The 24923-nt window shown below is 45.1% G+C and overlaps 1 protein-coding gene across 2 annotated transcripts in view; it reads left to right on the top strand.

Moving 5' to 3' along the window:
* The window catches only part of kcnb1 (potassium voltage-gated channel, Shab-related subfamily, member 1), a 196792-nt gene extending 184631 nt beyond the window's left edge, over window positions 1–12161 (top strand). For both annotated transcript variants that reach the window (XM_078419070.1, XM_078419071.1), the window contains exon 3: window positions 6916–12161. In XM_078419070.1, the coding sequence (XP_078275196.1) occupies window positions 6916–9036 (2121 nt within the window). In that variant the 3' untranslated portion in view covers window positions 9037–12161. The remainder of the gene's footprint in view (window positions 1–6915) is intronic.
* Window positions 12162–24923: the final 12762 nt, after the last annotated feature.

Below are 24923 nucleotides of genomic sequence, written 5' to 3'. Positions count from 1 at the left end.
GAGAGAGAGAGAGAGAGAGAGAGAGAGAGAGAGAGAGAGAGAGAGAGAGAGAGAGAGAGAGAGAGAGAGAGAGATGGAGAGGGGGAGATGGAGAGGGGGAGAGGGAGAGGGAGGGAGAGGGAGAGAGAGAGGAGGGAGAGAGAGAGAGAGAGAGAGAGAGAGAGAGAGAGAGAGAGAGAGAGAGAGAGAGAGAGAGAGAGAGAGAGAGAGAGAGAGAGAGAGAGAGAGAGAGAGAGAGAGAGAGAGAGAGAGAGAGAGAGAGAAATAAAAAGAGAAAGAGAAAAAGAGAAAAAGAGAAAAAGAGAAAGAGAAAGAGAAAGAGAAAGAGACTGTTCTGTGAACACTTGCCCTGATCTCCAAGCTCTGGAGAGTGTGAGAGGAAACTGGATCACCCAGAGAAAACCCACGCGGTCACAGGGAAAGCATGCTCACCATGCACAGGCAGCACCCGTGGTCTGTATGGAACGCAGGTCTCTGGCGCTGTAAGGCAGCGACACTACCGCTGGGCCACTGTGCTGCCCGTATTATTGTTATGAAGAGTAGCGGCCCTTGTGGAACATGACTAGTCACTGGCAGCCAACCAGAAAAAGCCCCCTTGTATTACCACTCTTTTTCTTCTGCCACCCAGTCCATGCTAGTGCCTCCCCTTTGATACCATGGGCTCTCATCTTCTTTAGCAGCCACACCTTACCAAAGGCCTTTTGAAAATCCAGGTAGACCACATCCACTGACCCTCCTTTGTCGAGCCTGCTACTTACTTTCTCAAAGAGAGAGAGAGGGGTCAAGGGTTTATACCTGGTCCCAACAGAGCATAACCTGCCCTGAGGAGATGACTGTTTCAAGGAATAAAGTACAAGAGATCTTATAGAAACTTATAGGACAGGCTAGATGCAGGAAGATTGTTCCCGATGTTGGGGAAGTCCAGAACAAGGGGTCACAGTTTAAGGATAAGGGGGAAGTCTTTTAGGACCGAGATGAGAAAGTTTTTTTTCACACAGAGAGTGGTGAATCTGTGGAATTCTCTGCCACAGAAGGTAGTTGAGGCCAGTTCATTGGCTATATTTAAGAGGGAGTTAGATGTGGCCCTTGTGGCTAAAGGGATCAGGGGGTATGGAGAGAAGGCAGGTACGGGATACTGAGTTGGATGATCAGCCATGATCATATTGAATGGCGGTGCAGGCTCGAAGGGCCGAATTGCCTACTCCTGCACCTATTTTCTATGTTTCTATGCTTCTACAAGGAGTACACACCCATGAGCATTCAGGCAGGAGAGCTCAGAAAACTCAGAACGCACAGACTCTTTTACCCAGAGCCAAAGTTACTGTATAGGGAGATATCGGATAGGCTAGGACATTAATTCTTGAACCTCACGAAGCCAAGAGGTGACTTATAAAGGTGTGTAAAATCATGAGGGGAATAGATAGGGTGAATGCAAAGTTGTTTACCGATGGTAGAGGAATCAAATATCTGCCGACATAGGTTTGAGGTGCAAGGGCAAGATTTAACAGGAACCTGAGGGGCAACTTTGGATGGAGCGAGCTGCCAGAGGAGTGAGTTGAAGCAGGTACTATAACAGCATTTAAAAGACACTTGGACAGGTACATGGATAGGAAAGGTTTAGAGGGATATGGGCCAAATGGGACTAGTTTACAGTAGATGGGGCTGCTTGGATGGCACGGACAATGTGGGCCGAAGGGCCTGTTTTTGTACTGCATGACTCAATGACTCTTTGAAAGATCGAAACAATACTGAGGGTGAAATGGACTACTGTACACCGATCAGCCAAAACATAATGACCACTGACAGGCAAAGTCAGTGATTATAACATTAATTATCTTGTTACAATGGCACCTGTCAAGGGGTGGGATATATTAGGCAGCAAGTGAACAGTCAGTTCTTGAAGTTGATGTGTTGGATGCAGGAGAAATGGGCAGGAGTAAAGACCTGAGCGACTTTGACAAGGGCCAAATTGTTATGGCCAGACGACTGGGTCAGAGCATCTCTGAAACGGCAAGGCTTGTGGGGTGCTCCCGGTCAGCAGTGGTGAGTACCTACCGACAGTGGTCGAGAGGAGGGACAAACCACAAACCGGTGACAGGGTGTTGGGCGCCCAAGGCTCATCGATGCGCGAGGACAATGAAGGCTATCCCGTCTGGTCCGAACCGACAGAACGTCTACTGTGGCACAAGTCGCAGAAAATTTTAATGGTGGTCACGGGAGGAATGTGTCACAATACACAGTGCATCGCACCCTGCTGCGTATGGGGCTGCACACGGAGGACCAACAGCATATTAGGCAGGTGGTCATAATGTTTTGGCTCATCAGGTCATAATGTTTTGGCTGATCAGTGAATATCCATGCTGTAAGATTTTAATCATTTAAGGATTAGGGTTATAAATCTAAAATTCAAAAACATCCAGCATTTTAACATTGTTTGTACTTGTGTTGTCATATCTGCAGACTGCAATAATATTTTTTTAAATCAATAGATTATATGATATTCATAAGGGTGGCGATTTTCGGGTCGGTTAGCTTGTGTCAACATGAGACTAGTAAAACATTTCGGCAGCTGAAACACTTTATCATTGTTAATATATTGATTACCACGGTTATTAAGTTAGTTTATCAAAAAGATTGCTTACAAAATACACCCGATTAATATATTAGCAGTCAGCCAATTCAGGTCAGCTATTATTTGTCATTGGTTAAATAACATGGTGCTTCTAGCTTTTTGTCATTAATTATATTATATCATTGATCATTAATCATACAATATTGCCTTGAGAGATTATCAATGCTTACTTTAGGTAATCTTGTGTGGAGTATATTATTGAAAATTGCTCGTGAGGTATAGGTCACTGACAAGATCAGATTTTAACCTGCATTTCAAATTTTTCTATGAAAACGTGGTGAACAAACCTTCGACTTCAGAGTTACAGCGTGGAAACAGGCCCTTCGGCCCACTGGTTCCGTGCTGACCAGCGATCATCCTGTACATAGCACTATCCTACACACGAGGGACAATTTATAATTTACAGAAACACAGAGAGTGGTGAATCTGTGGAATTCTCTGCCACAGAAGGTAGTTGAGGCCAGTTCATTGGCTATATTTAAGAGGGAGTTAGATGTGGCCCTTGTGGCTAAAGGGATCAGGGGGTATGGAGAGAAAGCAGGTACAGGTTACTGAGCTGGATGATCAGCCATGATCATATTGGATGGCGGTGCAGGCTCGAAAGGCTGAATGGCCTACTCCTGCACTTATTTTCTATGTTTCTATGTTTCTATGAAACCAAGTAACATATAAACCTTTGGAGTGTGGGAGGAAACCGGAGCACCCGGAGGAAACCCACGTGACCGCAGGGAGACCGTACAAATTCCACAGCTCCGAATCTACAAACGTACAAAGCTTTTTCACTGTACCTCGGTACACGTGACAATAAACTAAACTGAACTGAAGTTCGTACAGACAGCACCCGTGGTCGGGATCGAACCTGGGTCCCTGACGCTGTGAGGCAGCAACTCTATCGCTGTGCCACCGTGCCGCCCGACTCTGAATATTTCAAATACTATTTATTTCCGTCACTCTCCCTTTGCCCCGGAATGTTTCACCTTTAAGCTTATATTATGCTTAATATGAGCATTAAGCACTTATATGCTTAAGTGAGTTAAGCATATAACTGACTTAATATGCGAGTTATATTAAGCATCAGAATCGTCCATTTTATAGCTGAAGGAAATCCGTAGATTATATTCCAACTATTTTTATCCCGGCCTTCCTGCCCTGCAGACAATTTCCCGCTGGGATTTAAGACTTTGACCTCCAGGAGAAGTCAAGAACATTTATTAGATAACACGGAACGTAATGTGTTCTAACAGCATTAAAGAATCGTGGACAGCTGCGTTCTACTGCAGTTAGGTTGTCGTTTTCAATGATGTTGAGCTCCAAACGGGCTTTTTTCCATTATTTTTCTTATCTCGCGTAAAATCAGCAGGAAATGATTCTGATGCACTCCCTGTAGGTCTTGCTTTCAGAAGGCTGCAGTAAATTGATCAGTAATGTAATACAATTAACTTCACAGTCAGAACAAATCTCTTGACTACATGAGGTCTAAATTTAACTGCTCGAACTGAGTAGATTCGGAAATTGGAGGAGCAAAGGGAATTGGGAATGCTGGTACAGGATTCCCAGGATGTCAATTTGCAAGTTGAATCAGAAGTAAGGAAGGCAAATGCAATGTTAGCGTTGTCTTCGAAAGGACTAGAATATTAAAAAACGGGTGTAACGCTGAGGCTAATAAAGGCGCTGGTCAGACCACGTTTGGAGCATTGTGAGCAGCTCTGGGCCCCGTATCTGAGACAGGATGTGCTGGCTTTGGAGAAGATCCAGAGGAGGTTTACGAGAATGATACCAGGAATGATTGGGTTAACGTTTGATGAGCGCTTGAATGCACTGGTCCTGTACTCCTGGAGTGTGGAAGGACGAGTGGGGACCTGAATGAGACTTGCCGATTAGTGAGACTGTGACTCTCAGCGCCATTGCTGGTGTTTCGAGTTCTGGCCGCTCCATGGAGTGTTTATTACAGCAACGGTTGTGTCCGCAGATAGTTTAGTTTAGTTGAGTTTAGTTTAGAGAGCAGCGTGGGAATAGGCCCTTTGTGCCGACCAGCGATCCCCACACACCAACACTATCCTACACACACAGCAGGGACAATTTACAATTTTACCGAAGCCAATTAGCCTACAAACCTGCACGTCTTTGGAGCGTGGGAGGAAGATGGGCAATAGACAATAGACATTAGGTGCAGGAGGAGGCCATTCGGCCCTTCGAGCCAGCACCGCCATTCAATGTGATCACGGCTGATCATTCTCAATCAGTACCCCGTTCCTGCCTTCTCCCCATACCCCCTGACTCCGCTATCCTTAAGAGCTCTATCTAGCTCTCTCTTGAATGCATTCAGAGAATTGGCCTCCACTGCCTTCTGAGGCAGAGAATTCCACAGATTCACAACTCTTTGACTGAAAAAGTTTTTCCTCATCTCCGTTCTAAATGGCTTTCCCCTTATTCTTAAACTGTGGCCCCTTGTTCTGGACTCCCCCAACATTGGGAACATGTTTCCTGCCTCTAACGTGTCCAACCCCTTAATAATCTTATACGTTTCGATAAGATCCCCTTACAGAGGGCCAATGAACCTACGAGCCCACACGTCTTTGGGATGTGGGAAGAAACAGGAGCACCCAGAGAAAAACCCAGCCAGTCACAGGAAGTATGTACAAATTCCACACACACACACACACACACACACACTGCACCTGAGGGCAGGATTGAACCTGGATTACTGGCGCTGTGAGGCAGCAGCTCTACCAGCTGCGCCACTGCACCGCCCCAAGTCATGCACATGTGACAGGCTGATAAACAGTGAGGGTCAGCGCTCTGTTCCCTCAGGAGTCATGGACAGAGACAGGCCAGATGCGACAGAGCAGATCTGAAGAGAACAGATTGCTCGCCCTGTTGTTGAGCAAGCAAGTTGGGGAACCATGTGGTGACTGTTACATGCGCAGTGATAGATGCCAGCACATCACTCACTTCACTAAATCACAGGACTGGTGCAGAGTCTAACAGTGGAGCCCTGTCTCGCTGTGACACACCAACATCCCTGATCCTATGCAAGTGCTGGAGTAGCTCGGCATTGAATCCATTTGAAGAAGGGACCCGACCCCGAATGTCACCTATCCATGTTCTCCAGAGATGCTGCCTGACCCGCTGAGTTACTCCAGCACTCTGTACCTTCTTTTGTAAACCTTATGTGTGAATATTAGTACAGCACCATTTACATACCTCTTTTCATCATAATGTAATAAGCGTATTAAATAAAGATCTATCCATGGATCTATCTGTGGGCCGAAGGGCTCGTTTCCACGCTGTATCTCTACGCTAAACTAAACTAATTAGATTAGGTGACTGTGTGTGTTTTCTCTGGGTAGAGTGGGTTTGGGGAGGATGTTTCCGCTAGTGGGAGAGTCTAGGACCAGAGGTCAAAGTCTCAGAATTAAAGGATGTTCCTTTAGGAAGGAGATGGGGAAGAATTTCTTTAGTCAGAGGGTGGTGAATCTGTGGATGCTTTGCCACAGAAGGCTGTGGAGGCCAAGGCAATGAATATTTTTAAGGCAGAGATAGATAGATTCTTGATTAGTACGGGTGTCAGGGGTTATGGGGAGAAGGCAGCAGATCTGTGGAATTCTCTGCCTATCTGTGGACTTCTCTGCCTCAGAGGGCAGTGGAGGCCAATTCTCTGAATACATTCAAGAGAGAGCTAGATAGAGCTCTTAAGGATAGCGGAGTCAGGGGGTATGGGGAGAAAGCAGGAACGGGGTACTGATTGAGAATGATCAGCCATGATCACATTGAATGGCGGTGCTGGCTCGAAGGGCCGAATGGCCTACTCCTGCACCTATTGTCTATTGTCTAATGGGTTTGGAGGGAGAGATAGATCAGGCATGTTTGAATGGCGGAGGAGACTTGATGGGCCTAATTCTGCTCCTATCTCTTCTGAACTCACTTATGAACAAAGTTCTCAATGAGTTCTCAATGAGTTAGAGGTGAATATCTTAGCTTATGGAAGAAGTGTTCAGAAGCCTGATAATGGAGGGGAAGAAGCTGTTCTTATGTCTGGTGGTGTGTGCTTTCAAGCTTCTGAATCTTCTGCCCTACACTGTTCCAGAGACCCAAGTCCAATGAAAAGGATCCGAAATCTCATTGACAAACTGAAGGAGCAAAACACTCTTTAGTACAAATTGAAAAGAATTCAGTATTGGATTCTGTGATTCTGTGCAAGTGTATAGTAATCAAGAAAGAAATGAAAATAAAATGGAAGTGACTTATTTCACTAATCGGGTAAATGTTCTCTTCTTTTGCAGATCTTGGCAATAATATCTATCCTTTTCATAGTATTATCAACAATTGCCTTGTCACTCAACACGCTTCCTGAACTACAAGACATGGATGAGTTTGGGCAGGTGACAGACAACCCACAGTTGGCGCACGTGGAGGCCATGTGCATCGCTTGGTTCACCATGGAGTACCTCCTGCGTTTCCTGTCCTCACCCAACAAGTGGAAGTTCTTCAAAGGTCCCCTGAATGTCATCGACCTGTTAGCCATTTTGCCATATTACATCACCATCTTTCTCACCGAGTCCAACAAGAGTGTTCTTCAGTTCCAGAACGTCAGGAGGGTGGTGCAAATCTTCCGCATCATGAGGATTCTGCGAATTCTCAAGTTGGCCAGGCATTCAACGGGCCTGCAGTCGCTGGGATTCACGCTCAGGCGAAGCTACAATGAGCTCGGCCTGCTGATCCTCTTCCTGGCCATGGGCATCATGATCTTCTCCAGCTTGGTGTTCTTCGCCGAGAAGGACGAGGATGACACCAAGTTCAAGAGCATCCCCGCTTCCTTCTGGTGGGCCACCATCACCATGACAACGGTGGGGTACGGTGACATCTATCCGAAAACCCTTCTGGGCAAGATCGTGGGTGGCCTGTGCTGCATTGCGGGAGTGCTGGTGATTGCCCTTCCCATCCCGATCATCGTGAACAACTTCTCGGAGTTCTACAAGGAGCAAAAGAGGCAGGAGAAAGCGATAAAAAGGAGAGAGGCTCTCGAGAGGGCAAAGAGGAACGGGAGCATCGTCTCGATGAACATGAAGGAGGCCTTTGCACCCGGCATGGAGCTCATGGACATCGTCGTGGAGAAAAACGGGGAAAACCTGGACCAAAGTGAGAAACTGCGGGATAATAGCCTGTCTCCCAGCAAATGGAAGTGGGGGAAGCGAACTGCGTCCGATACCAGCTCCAATAAATCTTTTGAGACCAAATACCAGGAGCAGAACTCTCCGGAGAATGTCCGTAGCACGACAGGCAGCCCGCAACACCTGAACGTGCAGAAACTAGAGGAGATGTACAGCAAAATGGCAAAGACCCAGTCTCAGCCCAACATGAACGTAGGTCAAATGGATCAGGCGTTCAAAGTCAAGAAGCAAAACCAAATGGAAATGGAGAAGATTTGTGTCCCTTCTGACCCGCTCTTGAGTACACCAGATGGAATCGTAGACATGCGAAGCCTGTCCAGCGTTGACAGCTTTATTAGTTGTGCCACGGAGTTTCCCGATCCTGCTAAGTTCACTCACAGTCCTGCAGTCTCCCTGCTCGACAAGGCTCCTGTCAACCCGGGTCTAGAAAGGGTTCAGGATCAAGCGCCACCAGCCTTGCCACCTAACAATGCCCCTGGTCGGCAAGTCTCCCCAGCAGTCGATAGCAACTATTACAAGAACTTCCTGGGCACCAGCGCGGGTTTTCTCTGTGCCGTAGATAAGCGCGGTCCCGGTCCCGGTCCCGGCCCCTCTGAAGTTCCTGACGGCTCGAGCAGGCCAGGAAATCCCATCAAGTCTCGGCCGCTCAAAGTTAACTTCATGGAGGGGGACATCAGTGGCGTTCAGAACACACACGTGGCAGCCCTCTCGACACTGGGACACCCCAGTGCCATCGGATCCAAAGGCACCATGGGCCCCCTGGATGGGCCACTGCACGCGGGCAGACATCTCGCCAGCATCGAGGCGTCAATAACCTGCTCGACCTCTGGGACCAAATCCCCAGAGGACGTCGCGCCCGAGGTATTCACTTTCCACGACGACGGGGTGAAGAAGTACATCGATGCCGACAGCGATGAGGACGAGCTGCAGCCACCGGATGGAAGAAACACCTCCGGGTCGTTGAGCCTGAGGTACCACATCTCCAACAGCGACCATCCGGGTCAGAAGGAAGGCGTCTACCGGAGAGACGGGAACTACCTAGAAGAATACCTCGCCTCGTCGTCAGCAAAGCACTTTGGACAGAACTGCCTGTACAACGCGGAGAGTGCGGCCCGCCAAGCGAAGAGAGGCAGTAACCAAGGAGCAAACAAGTTGGACAACCACATCTCCCCAGAGATCCACGTGGCGTCGGGGGAGAGTGGTTGCTCCACGGCCTATGATGACAAGATCTGACTGTGTGGACTGCCAGGTGAAGAGCTGGGCTGGGAAACGTGGCGTCTAAGTGCATATCCTCAAAAGAACAGAGCTCTCTATTCTGCATGGCATGTAAAACTATTTCAAGCAAGCGTTACCTTTACAATATAAAGGGGTGATACTTGGGAGGGAACCTGAGGACATTGACCAAAAAATGCGAAGGTCCTGACCATGGAATATTAGCACTGAAGAAGGGGAAATTATACCAAACTTTCTGCAAACTCCTGCTAACTCATACCATTAAAATTTTATCACGATTGTTTTTCAATAACTCTAAAACTCCTTCTGCCTATCCAGTGAATGGGGCAAAGGGGTTTACTCCAAACACACTCCTTAGACTTGGAAATCGTGATGTGCTCTCAGAGAGATGCAGAAAGCAGAACAGTGAGTGGATGATTTAAACGGGTGTTGCCCCAGTTTCATGTGCAAACTCTGGTCACATAATTGAACCACATTGGATCCCAGTAATGCATCGTGTAATTTGTCGAGTAGATACAAGTAATCCTTGCGACAGAAAAGACCCAAGGATCTGCTGATTTTAGTTCAGATGAAGCTCTTTTTGTTTTTGTTAGAATTGCAATGTTTGCTCAACCTCCTCAATTAAACCTAAGAGGAATGCATTAACAATTCTGAACCCAAAATTTAAAAAAAAAATGTCATCAGATTTAGTCTATTCCAAAAAAAGTGAATCTCGAGAAATATTCTTTGGTCCTGTCCGTTTGTTTGATCATGATTTCTAAGTAATACTTTTAAACAAAATAACTTCAAAGTAAATATTGTAGATTTCATGTAAAGAAGAAAAAAAAATGTATTTTTGAAGCTGGAAAATTCTTTAAATGTTTAATGATCTGAATTTGGGCCCCCAATTTTTGGTTAGAACTATTAAAAGTGATGGGGGGGGTGAGGGGGGTGGGGGGGGGGGGGGAGAGGGTAAGTTGCACCAGTTTAATGACGAAGATAAATCTGTCTTTATCATTGTTACTTTAGGCCTATATCGAGTACAGTGGTTAGAGTTGTCTTGATCCAAAAACGAGCTGAATGGAAAAAGCTAAGGCTATAAAAACTCTTACCTACCTGCGTTACAACCTCAAAATTTATCTTCACCATTTCTGTTAATTGCTAAAACCTGCAGCTAGGTGATTTTCAAGAGTGGGAAATGAAAGATTTTGGTTCTAAATATCTAAGCATGTAAAATCCGTGTAGAAATTCCTCCACTGCTTTGACAGAACTTTATTAAACACAACAAGGCCAGAGTTCCTTTTTGAGAAGATAATAATATCACGTAAAAAAAAAGTAATTCTATAATGAAGAGTGCACTCTCTCAAATTTTATTTTCAAAATACATTATCAAACCAAACTCGGTGTGTTTACCAGATTTGACGTTTACAGTTCTAAATAATAGATTTATTTTTAACAATGGAATAATGCTTATTTTTTCATTCAGGCTGTCAAGAAGGTATAGATCTAAATAATTAAAAACTAGCACTTTGAAAAAATGTTAAAGCTTTATTTTTGGTATAGTAATCTTGTTACAAATATTGTCTTCAATTCCACCAGTAACAATGATTGAACTGAAGTGTCCTTTGAATGTAATGGTATGAAAGTCACCTCTGTTACAAAGCCATGTTTCTTCAGTATAAACTCGTGTGACATTAAATGTTGGTTTATGAGGAAGTTCAGATAGATTGTGTACATGCCAGTTCTGTCTAACCCCAGAAAAAAGACAAAATCAGTGTAAAAACCAGGATGTAAGTACATTTCTGATCTCCCTTTCCCCATTGTGTCTGTGTGCATAGTGGAAACATGTTACATTCATACACACAAATGCTGTGCAAACATACGTGACTGTTTACGCATTGGATAATATGCCTGTTTTTGCACTGTGATTATGCAATTGTTTATAGAAACTATTTTAGATGGTTAATAGTGATCTTAAACTTGCTTTGGGAAATAGTTCTCGGATTTTTTTCTTCACTGTTTAGTTTTTTAAGTTATGGGTGTGAAATAGATAATTTATCATGCTGTGAATCGGTCTGATCATTCAGCCGTAAGCTTGCCATCTCAGGCGTGGAGTTAAGGCAAGGGCAACTTACATCAGTTGTACCTGTAACAATCTGCAGACAGGTGGGTGTTATGATGTAGTATGTGTGGGGACAATGGAATGGTGTACTCCCCAGCAAAATGTCAAACGATTCATAGAAACACAGAAAATAGGTGCAGGAGTTGGCCACTCGGCCCTTCGAGCCAGCACCGCCATTCAGTATGATCATGGCTGCTCATCCAAAATCACTACCCCGTTCCTGCTCTCTCCCCATATCCCTTGTTTCCGTTAGCCCTAAAGGGCTAAATCCAACTCTCTCTTGAATACATCCAGTGAATTGGCCTCCACCGCCTTCTGTGGCTGAGAATTCCAGATTCACAACTCTCTGGGTGAAAACCTTCCTGTTCTGTCCGAAGAAGGGTCTCGACCCGAAACGTCACCCATTCCTTCTCTCCAGAGATGCTGCCTGTCCCGCTGAGTTACTCCAGCATTTTGTGTCGACCTTCTGTTCTGCTAAAGATGGCTCTGACTGGTGCAGCGCTCCCTTGATACCACAGGCAGTTCGCTGCCTCCCCACAGCAATGAAAACAAAACTTTCACTTGGAAAAACTGCTCTTCCCGCTCCTCTCTCTGCTTGAAACTACACAGCTGGGTTATTCCACTCTGGCACCAATTCAACTTTCTTTCTTCCAGTAAATTTATTTTATATTTTACACATTAACCTTACAACAAAACAATTTATATTCTTCTATCGTCACGAGGTCTTGCTAACAAGAACCTATTAAAAATTGTTCGACCTGTAACAGCCAAACTATTTATCATCTTTCCATTGAAGTGAACACACAATGCAGAGGAAAGAAATATCTATATCTATATATATATATATATATATGTATGTATGTATGTATGTATGTATGTATGTATGTATATATGCCTCATGCCCATGAAAATAATGAATTCTGATCTATTTAATTAAATTCTACAACTCACAACTTTGGCAGGAATTCACCATGCTCAGTCATTCGTATAAGAACATAACTGCAGATGCTGGTACAAATCGATTTATTCACAAAATGCTGGAGTAACTCAGCAGGTCAGGCAGCATCTCGGGAGAGAAGGAATGGGTGACGTTTCGGGTCGAGACCCTTCTTCAGACTGATGTCGGGGGTGGGACAAAGGAAGGATATAGGTGGAGACAGGAAGATAGAGGGAGATCTGGGAAGGAGGAGGGGAAGGGAGGGACAGAGGAGCTATCTGAAGTTGGAGAAGTCGACGTTCATACCACCGGGCCGCAAACTGCCCAGGCGAAATATGAGGTGCTGCTCCTCCAATTTCCGGCGGGCCTCACTATGGCACTGGAGGAGGCCCATGACAGAGAGGTCAGACTGGGAATGGGAGGGGGAGTTGAAGTGCTGGGCCACCGGGAGATCAGTGGCGTTAATGCGGACCGAGCGCAGGTGTTCAGCGAAGCGATCGCCGAGCCTGCGCTTGGTTTCGCCGATATAGATGAGTTGACATCTAGAGCAGCGGATGCAATAGATGAGGTTGGAGGAGGTGCAGGTGAACCTCTGTCTCACCTGGAAAGAATGTTTGGGTCCTTTGATGGAGTTGAGGGGGGAGGTAAAGGGACAGGTGTTGCATCTCGTGCGGTTGCAAGGGAAAGTGCCCGGGGTTAGGGTGGTTTGGGTAGGAAGGGACGAGTGGACCAGGGAGTTGCGGAGGGAACGGTCTCTGCGGAATGCAGAGAGGGGAGGGGATGGGAAGATATGGCCAGTGGTGGGGTCCTGTTGTAGGTGACGGAAATGTTGGTGGATGATATGTTGGATCCGCTGGCTGGTGGGGTGGAAGGTGAGAACGAGGGGGATCCTGTCCTTGTTGCGAGTGGGGGGATGGGGAGCAAGAGCGGAGCTGCGGGATGTAGAAGAGACCCTAGTGAGAGCCTCATCTATAATGGAGGAGGGGAAGCCCCGTTTTCTGAAAAACGAGGACATCTCGGAAGCCCTAGTCTGAAACACCTCAGTCATTCGTTTATTCAACTGAAGTTGACGGAGAGATTCATTTGCCAAGGCAACAATAATAAAACTAACTAAAAAGCAGGTGCAAGTACTCCACAGTGTGAAGTAGACCTTTGAGAAAAAGGCACAGAGTGCCGGAGTAACTCAGCGGGTCAGGCAGCATCTCTTGAGAACATGGATAGGTGACATTTCGGGCCGAGACCCTGCTTCACACTGATCAGTCTGAAGAAGAATCCCCGACCCAAAATATCGCCTATCCGTGTTCTCCAGAGATGCTGCCTGACACGCTCAGTTACTCCGGCACTCTGTGACTTTTTTTTGGTAAACCAGCATCTGCCGTTCCATGTGTCTCCTGGAGACCATTTGAGATGTGTAATTTAAAGACAGAAAGATTATACGATGTTAGGCAGAGCTAAGCAAACTCTGAAATGTGCTTCCAGTTGTATCATATCACCCATTGTTCAACTGATGTATTTGTAAGCTACAAAACAATAGAATTTAGTTAGATATGCAGCGTAAAGTTGGGCATAAGGCAGCTGGATACAGATCGTCCTTGATCTAATTCAAAGATCCAAACGATCATAAGATCATATGTTTTAGGAGCAGAATAGGCCATTCGGCCCTTCAAGTCTACTCCACCATTCATATCTTTCCCTCTCAACCCCATTCTCCTGCCTTCTCCCCATAACCCCTGACACCTGTACTAATCAACCGTATTGAGGAGCTAGAAAACAGACATTGAAGTTCGTTGTTTGCCCATTTTATTTACATACACGTTATGCTTCCATGAACACAATTGAAAACAATTACTAGTGAATGGATGGATAACTGAATGAATGGATAAGGCGCGGCTAGAAAAGAATAAGTCCTCTGAAAGATTATCATTACTGGAAAATATATCGTAAGGATGTTGACTTTAAGACTTAGTTGATCTCTTGCCTTGTGCCTTGTCTTGGAAGCAACTTGTACACAATAAAACCTCTTCTATCAACTTACACTACGTACAAAAGCTCCAGATGAAACACACACTAGCTCGGGTGAAGGAAGAGAAAGATTCTGAAATAATTCTTGTTCCAAATGCAGCAAATTCATGTATCCAGACGACAATGTAATGGCTGCAGACGGATTGAGTTTGCAATGCATTCATGGTAACTTTTGCTGGTTTAATCTGTATGTTCAAACTTCACAAGCCATGAGACCTATTTCCTGTAACATGTCCCCAGTTTGTTAAAATGCTATCAGGTGCGAAATTCTGCGATAATTATCACAAATGGTCACAGCTCATTATGGCTTACAACCAAGGCAGATGAAAACCTTACAAGACAGAGTAGTTAGGTTTTTTTGGGCGGCACGATGGCGCAGCGGTAGAATTGCTGCCTTACAGCGCCAGAGACCGGAATTCAGTCCTGACTTTAGGTGCTGTCTGTACGGAGTTTGTACGTTCTCGCCATGTCCTGCTGGGCATTCTCCGGGTGCTCCGGTTTCCTCCCACATTCCAAAGACGTGCAGGTTTGTAGGTTAATTGGCTTCGGTAAAAATTGTAAATAATTGTCCCTCGTGTGTGTAGGATAGTGTTAGTTGTGCGGGGATCGCTGGTCGGCGCGGACTCGGTGGGCATTGCCACTTTCATTTCACTGCACATCGTGTATGTGTATGTGACAAATAAATTTGACTTGACTTGACTTGACTTGACTGAAGGGCCTGTTTCCGTGCTGTATCTCTAAACTAAACTAAAGTGCAGATGATTTGAGCACGTCTGTATTTTTGTACACTTGCCATCTTCTTAACTCTACAAGTATCACATTGAAGTGTTCATATCACCAGTATCTGACATCGAATAGGCTATTTTTCTGTCCAAATACACACGATCAGCATTTTAGCAAAATATGTATAAAGGCCAATTAAGTAAAACAAACTTATGTTTTGCATCATGAATCTGCTGCGTTCGAAGCAAAAAAAACATTTTGTTAAATTATGTAATTAACTTAATTTCTTAGGATAGTGTTTCGAAGGCGATTACTAATTGACTTTCACAGCTGACTGCGTTGTAAAGGTGACCCAGTCCACTTGATGTCATATAATTAATGTTAACACAAAATAATCTGGTTTCTATGGATGCAGCAGAATAAACACAACATAAAAGATTTCTTCTGCCATCGTGCTTCTAAAAAGACTGTAAAAGGGATGAGAATGAGGATCTCAAAACGATAACAAGTTGGATGGCTGAACTATATGAGGGCCAAGGACCCAGACTGCACAGCATATTTCCATACATACTAAACTCCCTTCTATTTTGGCAAATCTGCTGATATTCGATGGAGAAATATTTATTCAGTTTAGTTTAGTTTAGAGAAACAGCGCGTAAACAAACCCTTCGGCTGACCGGGTCCGCCCCTGCTAGCGATCCCCGCACACTAACACTATCCTACACACACTACGGACAATTTACAATTTTACCAAGCCAATTGACCTACGAACCTGAACGTCTTTGGAGTGTGGGAGGAAACTGGAACACCCGGAGAAAGCCCACATGGTCGTACAAACTCCGTACAGACAGCACCCGTAGTCAGGATCGAACCCGGGTCTCTGGCGCTGAAAGACAGCAACTCTACCGCTGCGCCACCGCGCCGCCCTGGTGAATACAAACAAATAAATATGCATTTCAAAAATGGCGTTTTTGAATGCTTGATCCATAATACCAACATTTATGTTGACAGGTGGATCAGGTTTGCCAGGGATGACTTGGTGGGTTGGAGCAGAGATTATTGTGGATAGCATCTGAGGCAGCAGTGATAGACAGGTGGTGGGGAGTACTTGTTTAAGGTGTGGTGGAGGTTGTGAGGCCAGAAGGACAAGCACAACAGGTGACCAGAAACTTCTCCAGGCCTGAATCACCCTTTATCCCAACAGGTTCAGAGTGCTGGAGTTACTCAGTGGGTCAGGCAGCATCTCTGGAGAACGTGGACAGTTCACAAGTTCACAAGTTATAGGAGTAGAATTAGGCCATTCGGCCCATCGTGCCTACTCCACCATTCAATCATGGCTGATCTCTGCCTCCTAATTCCACTTTCCTGCCTTCTCCCCATAACCCTTGATACCTGTTCCAATCAAGAATTTGTCTATCTCTGCCTTAAAAATATCCACTGACTTGGCCTCCAAAGGCCTCTGTGGCAATGAGTTCCACAGATTAACTACCTTCTGACAAAAGAGGTTCCTCCTCACCTCCTTGCTAAAAGAACGCCCTGTAATTCTGAGGCTGTGACCTCTGGTCCTCGACTCTCCCACCAGTGGAAACATCCTCTCCACATCCACTCTATCTATGCCTTTCATTATTCTGTAAGTTTCAATGAGGTCCCCCCTCAACCTTCTAAACTCCAGCGAGTACAGGCCCAGTGCTGTCAAACGCTCATCATATGCTAACCCACTCATTCCTGGAATCATTCTTGAAAACCTCCTCTGTAGGTTTCGATAGGTGACGTTTCGGGTCAGGACCCTTCTTCAGACTGAAGAGCCTTTTTCTCAGGGGACTCCAAGAGAAATTCCTGGAATTCCCTTCCCAACACATCCTGCAGGGTTTCAAGTAGGCAGCTCACTGCCACATTCTCACAAGGCCAAAAAATGCCAGTGATACATAGAAACATAGAAAATAGGTGCAGGAGTCGGCCATTCGGCCCTTCGAGCCAGCACCGCCATTCAATATGATCATGGTTGATCATCCAAAATCAATATCCCGTTCCGGCTTTTTCCCCATATCCCTTGATTCCCTTGGCCCTAAGAGCTAAATCTAATTCTCTCTTGAAAACATCCAGTGAATTAGCTTCCACTGCCTTCTGTGGCAGAGAATTCCACAGCTTAACAACTCTCTGGGTGAAAAAGATTTTCCTCATCTCAGTCCTAAATGTCCTACTCCTTATTCTTAAACTGTGACCCCCTGGTTCTGGACTCCTCCAACTTCAGGAACATTTTTCCTGCATCTACCCTGTCCAATCCTCTAAGAATTTTATATGTGTCTATAGGATCCCCTCTCATCCTTCTAAATTCTAGCGAATACAAGCCCAGTCGACCCATTCTTTCATCATATGTCAGTCCCGCCATCCTGGGAATTAACCTGGTGAACCTACGCTGCACTCCCTCAATAGCAATAATGTCCTTCCTCAAGTTAGGAGACCAAAATTGCACACAATATTCCAGGTGTGGTCTCACCAGGGCCCTGTGCAACTGCAGTAGAACCTCCTTGTTCCTAAACTCAAATCCTCTTGCAATGAAGGCCAACATGTCATTGGCTTTCTTCACTGCCTGCTGTACCTGCATGCTTACTTTCAGTGACTGGTGTACAAGCACACCCAGGTCTCGTTGCACCTCCCCTTCTCCTAATCTGACACCAGTCAGATAATAATCTGCCTTCCTGTTCTTGCCACCAAAGTGGATAACCTCACATTTATCCACATGATATTGCATAATTTTAAGATACACACTTTTAAAGTCGACCCCACCAGTTAGCTTCTTTCAGAACTATGATGAAATTGTTCGGCTGTTAAAATGCCCGTTTTATGGGAGATGATTAGAGGATTCTCCATGCAATAGTTCCGAAATATTAATCCACCATCCTGTTCTCAATTTAAAATCAAATCAAAATTAATTTAAATTCGGGCTGCACGGTGGCGCAGCGGTAGAGTTGCTGCCTCACAGCGCCAGAGACCCGGGTTCCATCCTGACTGCGGAGCTGCCTGTACGGAATTTGTACGTTCCCCCCGTGACCTGCGCGGGTTTTTCCAGGTGCTCCGGTTTCCTCCCACACTCCAAAGATGTGCAGGTTTGTAGGTTAATTGGCTTGGTCAAATTGTAAATTGTCCCTCGTGTGTGTAGGAGAGTGCCAGTGCAAACTTGGTGGGGCAAAGGGCCTATTTCCACGCAGAATCTCTAAACTAAACTAAATGGGTTTCAAATTCACGAACTAGCAATACTACACTTTGTGGGGGACACTTGGTATCTATGGTTACGTGCAACTCTGCAGTTTTAAGCAGAAGAGGACGTTTCTTCATCGGGTTTTTTTCAGTGACACATCAGTCTAGATGTTGGGTTTCAACCTATAAAAAAAAACTATCTGTCATTGTGTTTTAAGGTTATCCAGTCCTTGTCGATATTGTCAGTAGATCTTCGGTGTCCATAAGAGAAGGGGGAAGAAAAGACTGTTTCTGCTGGTTTTGTTTAAATACACAAAGGCCACAAAAATATCTTTCTCAGCGAATGAATCCAATTTGTTTCTGCCTACTTTATCGTTTGGTACAGGAGGACATTGAGATCAAATCTCCTCACGACGGTACAAGCAGAATTGCAGAGGGTGCGTAGTCACCCGTTCAAACGCATTGGTAATTATTCAATAGAATCAATCCTTGTTATTATATCCATTCCACCATCCAGACATTTAGGTTTGACTGTTATTACAACATTCCAATAAACTACGAAGGGATGTCATTTTCAACAGAGTTCGGTAGTCGTCTAAACGTTCCATTCTCGTATTCCATCATACACTAACTAGTAGGTATAGGACCACGTTGGAATATAGTTGTTTTCCTATTCAGGGTCGAGTGATCAGATAATTCCTGAATCAAACACTGTTTCTTGTATCTCCTAAAAGTTTTTTATTTTGGTTGTAAATTTCATTACACAAGTCTTTTAACTGTTGTGTTTTATGATTTAAATGACTGTTCCTGTGAAAAAAATCTATGTCTTTGTATGCATGTAGGGTCTAGAACTGTGATACCTGTGTGGAACCACAATATTTTCTTGTCTGATAAACGATGTCAAAGTATCAAGAGGATTTTCTAGCAATGTTCCCCACTGCATACAGTTCAAAAAGTAAATTAAGGGTATGTACAAAATGTAAGTCTATGTGGTATTTTTAGTCAAAATCCATGCACTGATCAGGAATCCCATTCAAGTAGATACATAACATTGATGATAAATTTTATTAATAATGCAAAGGTAAATAAAATTATTCAAAAACTATCTTCTGCGCTTCATAGTCTGACCACTGTTTTCACATTCACGGTTTAACGATCAGCGAAGAAACGCCATCGCACTTTGATAACTTGCCACGTTTATATCTCATCGTCACTGTATCATAAAATCCCTTCATAATCTCAAGGATTATTTTTAATATAGGCACAAAAAGATGGAGTAACTCAGCGGGTCAGGCGGCATCTCTGGAGAGAAGGAAAACTTGACGTTTCGGGTTGAGATCCTTCTTCAGAATGGAGTCTGAGGAAGGGTCCCGACCCGAAACGTCACCGATTCCTTCTCTCCAGAGATGCTGCCTGGGCCGCTGAGTTATTCCAGCTTTTTGTGTCTATCTTCGGTTTAATCCAGCATCTGCAGTTCCTTCACACACATTATTTCTAATATTACAGATTACAGGCTTTTATTAAATGAAATATGCAGATATGAGTGCTTTACATCGAATTTTGCTCTCAGATCTGCAAGATAAGCTAACATCTGCTTAGAGTGGATGTAGGAGAGTCTAGGACCAAAGGCCCAAGCCTCAGAATAAAGGAACAGAGATGAGGAGGAATTTCTTTAGTCAGAGGGCGGTGAATCTGTGGAATTCTTTGCCACAGAAGGCTGTGGAGGCCAAGTCAAGGGATATTTTTAAGGTGCAGATTGACAGATTCTTGATTAGTACGGGTGTCAGGGGTTATGGGGAGAAGGCAGGAGAATGGGGTTGAGAGAGAAAGATAGATCAGCCATGATTAAATGGTGGTGTAGACTTGATGGACCGAATGGCCTAATTCTGTTCCTATAACGTTGGAAATTGTGAATCTCCATACCCTTCGATTTGGACAGGTACATAAGGGAAGGTTTGGGGGGGAGATGGGCCAACGCGGGCATGTGGGACCAGTGTAGATGGGGCATCGTGGTGGACATGGGCATGTCGGACTGTTTCCATGCTGAATGACTCTATGACACATATTCCTCTGATGAACAAACAGGTACTCCCCCCCCCCCCCCCCCCCCACCAGCCCACAAACCCCCAATAGTACAATATGTAACCATCACACATCTGACTAGGAAAGAACTGTAGACGCTGGTTTAAACCAAAGGTAGACACGAAAAGCTGGAGTAACTCAGCGGGACAGCAGCATCTCTGGAGAGGAGGAACACGGGGCGTTTCGGATCGAGACTCTTCTTCATTTTCTGAGAGCAGCCTAATTTTCGCTCAGCGTGATCTCCCCCTTCACTAGAAGACCAGGGGAGTTCAGCAGAAGATTCACTGCTGCAACTCACCTCACCGTTATCCACCTACAGATTGGTTAAAACTCAGGGGACCTGGAAATACAGTGGTTTCAAGTCTTTTATCTACACACATCATATTTTACAAAGATTTACAAGCAAGCTGCAAGCGTGCCAACATTTAGCACCAGAAATAAAGGCAGTTGCCATGTTGACAAATTCTCCATCATTCATGTCCAACATTCATGTCATGGACATGTTAGAGGCAGGAAACATGTTCCCAATGTTGGGGGAGTCCAGAACAAGGGGCCACAGTTTAAGAATAAGGGGTTGGCCATTTAGAACTGAGATGAGGAAAAACATTTTCAGTCAGAGAGTTGTGAATCTGTGGAATTCTCTGCCTCAGAAAGCAGTGGAGGCCAATTCTCTGAATGCATTCAAGAAAGAGCTAGATAGAGTTAAGGATAGCGGAGTCAGGGGTATGGGGAGAAGATAGGAACGGGGTACTGATTGAAAATGATCAGCCATGATCACATTGAACAGCGGTGCTGGCTTGAAGGGCCGAATGGCCTCCTCCTGCACCTATTGTCTATTGTCTATTAGTCAGTCATACAGCACGGAAACAGGCCCTTCGGCCCAGTTCATCCATGCTGACCAAGATGCCCCATAAAAACTAGTCCTAGTTACTTGATTATTGCTTACCTTTCCTACCTATAGATTTTATATATAGATAGTATAGATAATATATTGATAATTATAAAATTATAGATTTTATCATTTCTCTTTTTTATATAGGTACACAATTAGATACTTGCTTTGAATCGAAAGCAAGATCAATTTAATCTGACAGAATATTGTTGAACTCAATGTAAATTATGTTGTGTATAAAGAGCGTGGGTCAGAATTCAAGCTGATCAGACTGTTCTTATTTCCCATCCTGAGTTTCTCTTGGGTCACTCTCTTGACACTCGGGACAAGTTAACTGTTTTTTTATATACCAACCAATTAGCCTACAAACCCAAACATCTTTAGAATGTGGGAGGAAACCGGAGCACCCAGAGAAAACCCACACAGGTCACGGGAAGAACGTGCTAACTCCGTACAGACAGCACCCGTGGTCAGGATTGAACCCGGGACTCTGGCACTGTAAGGCAGCAACTCTACCACTGCGCCAACCTAGGCTAATCCAAAAATTGTATCTCCTGATTAAATTTCAGGCAAGAGATCAAGGATATCTTCCCAGTGTCATAGCATGGAAACAGGCCCTTCAGCCCAACTTGCCCATGCTGACCAAGATGCCCCATCAATACTCATGCTATCTGCCCGTGTTTGGCCCGAATCCCTCTAAACCTGGAAGATTCATTAACAACGGCAAGTTCCTGGCAATTTAATCAATGTGGTTAACAGTAAAGATGCCCTTGTAACTCACAAAGAAATTGGCATGTGGTTTTGAAAGGGAAAGGGCTGTACAGCATAATTTCACAACCTATGATCTAATCATTGGCTTCACAACGACTCAGTACTCCCTCTACTGGCCTCTATTAAATTACGCACATACATACTAGACTTCACCAAATAAAACACGCAAATCAATTGGGAAGAGTGCAGAGAAGATAAGCTGGAAAGGATGCAGAGAAGATTTACGAGGATACTGCCAGGATTCGAGCACCTGGGCTATAGGGAGAGGTTGGGCAAGCCAGGATTCTAGACTGAGGGGTGTTCTTATAGATGTGTAGGAAGGAACTGCAGATGCTGGTTTATACCGTAGAAAGACATAAAATGCTGGAGTAACTCAGCGACACAGGCAGCATCTCCAGAGAGATTCCTTCTCTCCAGAGATGCTGCCAGTCCCACTGAGTAGGTCCAGCATTTTGTGTCCAGCTTCGCTGATCTTACAGAGGTGCCCAAATCATGAGGCGAATGGGTGGGTGATTCAGAGTTTGGGAATCATGAACCAGACCTCATAGGTTTAAGGTGAGAAGTGAATGATTTAGTAGGAACCTGGGGGGCCACATTTTCACACAGAGGTTGGTGGGTGTGTGGAACGAGTTGCCACAAGAGATAGTTGAGGCTGGCACTCCAAGAACATTTGAAAGACATTTCAACAGGTCCATGGATAAACAATGTTTAAGGTCATCAAGTCTACTCCGCCATTCAATCATGGCTGATCGATTTCTCCCTCCTAACCCCATTCTCCTGCCTTCTCCCCATAACCCCTGACACCAATACTAATCATTAATCTATCTATCTCTGTCTTAAACATATCCATTGACTTGGCCTCCACAGCCTTCTGAAGCCATGAGTTCCACAGATTCACCACCCTCTGACTAAAGAAATTCCTCCTCGTCTCCTTCCTAAAAGAGCGTCCTTTAGTTCTGAGGTTGTGACCTCGAGTTCTAGACTCTCCCAGAGGGGTATGAGCCAAATGAGGACAGGTGGGACTAGCGTAGATGGAGCAGCTTGGTCGACATGGGCAAGTTGGGCTGAATGGCCTGCTGCATGACTCTATGATTATTTCTTTTTCAGACTATTCTGAAATACAATTTTTCACTTGTTACAATAGGATTGCCAATTTCCTCAAACCCAAATATGGGACAAGGGGTGACGTCACCGCCCCCGCGCCCCACGTGACCTCACCCAGCCAGTGGCCACGTGCTCCCGCTCCACTAATGGCGGCCGCCATTGGTGGAGCGGGAGCATGTGGCCGCTGGCTGGGTGAGGTCACGTGGGGCGCGGGGCGGTGACGTCACACCTTGCCCCTTATTTGGGAGTGAGGAAGTTGGCAATCCTACCAATATGGGACAAGGGCGGTCCCGTATGGGACAAACTAATTGAGGCCAAAATACGGGATGTCCCGGCTAATACGGGACAGTTGGCAACCCTATGTTACAAGTACATTTGCTGCATTCCTTTGAAATACCAACAATAGACAATGGACAATAGGTGCAGGAGGAGGCCATTCGGTCCTTCGAGCCAGCACCGCCATTGAATGTGATCATGGCTGATCATTCTCAATCAGTACCCCGTTCCTGCCTTCTCCCCATACCCTCTCACTCCGCTATCCTTAAGAGCTCTATCTAAGAGCTCTATTAACAAAACAGAAAATAAAGTTTCACACTGATCCCAAATTATGGAACGCCTAATTTAAAACAAATTAATTGACTTTTGATGGGATTTAAAGTTCACAAGGCAAGATGGGGCATCTTTGCTAGCATGGATGAGTTGGGCCGAAGGGGCCTGTTTATGACTAAAACCTCAGGGCATTATTGAGTTTACCTCTTCCATGAGAAATAGTGTGTGTGTCTTGTTCTGAAAGGTTAGAGCTGTGTGGTAGCATAAACATTTATTTCTCAAGTTGAGATGAGCACGTCACCATTAAGAAAAATAACACAGGCTGGGCCAGATGACATCACTCCAGTTCACCATCTGTGTAACGTTAAGTGGCATTTTTTGGTCTGAACCTAGTTAACTTCAGAGAATGGATGCTGCTTAGCACTCAGCGTTGGATCAGGGAGACAGCACTGTTCATCTCTCTGAATATCTTTCAAACTGCCAATTTCAGCAGCGCTAAAAATAACTGGATTGCATGGAGCTGAGAGAATTTTATTTCAGAATCCAATAGTTGATTAGTTTGGGTGTGAGAGGTCATGGGAAGAAGGCAGGAGAATGGGGTTGGGAGGGAGAGATAGATCAGCCATTGATGGAATGGCAGAGTAGACTTGATGGGTCGAATGGCCTAATTCTGCTCCTGTCACTTAGACAATACAGTAGACAATAGGTGCAGGAGGAGGCCATTCGGCCCTTCGAGCCAGCGCCGCCATTCAATGTGATCATGGCTGATCATTCTCAATCAGTACCCCGTTCCTGCCTTCTCCCCATACCCCCTGACTCCGCTATCCTTAAGAGCTCTATCTATCTCTCTCTTGAATGCATTCAGAGAATTGGCTTCCACTGCCTTCTGAGGCAGAGAATTCCGCAGATTCACAACTCTCTGACTGAATTTTTTTTTCCTCATCTCAGTTCTAAATGGCCTACCCCTTATTCTTAAACTGTGGCCCCTTGTTCTGTACTCCCCCAACATTGAGAACATGTTTCCTGCCTCTAACGTGTCCAACCCCTTAATAATCTTATACGTTTCGATAAGATCTCCTCTCATCCTTCTAAATTCCAGTGTATACAAGCCTAGTCGCTCCAGTCTTATGACGTTACGAACACACCCGATCCTGGGCAGGGGCACTTCCGTAAATTGTAATTGACCACCAGTCAACGAGTTGCAGGGGCCACCTCTCCTTGTGGCTGATACCCCTTTATTCAAACCTCCTCTGTACCCTCTCCAAAGCCTCCACATCCTTCCTGTAATGAGACGGCCAGAACAGCATACAGCACTGCAAATGCAGCCTAACTTCCTGAACAGTGAAAGGCCTGGATTGAGTGGATGTGGAGAGGATGTCTCCGCTTGTGGGAGAGTCTAGGACCAGAGGCCACAGCCTCAGAATCGAAGGACGTTCCTTTAGGAAGGGGATGAGGAGGAATTTCTTTAGTGAGAAGGTGGTGGAATTCTTTGCCACTGAAGGCTGTGG

This window comes from Rhinoraja longicauda, chromosome 22, assembly GCF_053455715.1.
Source record: "Rhinoraja longicauda isolate Sanriku21f chromosome 22, sRhiLon1.1, whole genome shotgun sequence".
Classification (NCBI taxonomy): Eukaryota; Metazoa; Chordata; class Chondrichthyes; order Rajiformes; family Arhynchobatidae; genus Rhinoraja; species Rhinoraja longicauda.
The sequence above is the reverse complement of the archived record's forward strand: the minus strand, read 5'-3'. Positions and strand labels throughout refer to the sequence as shown.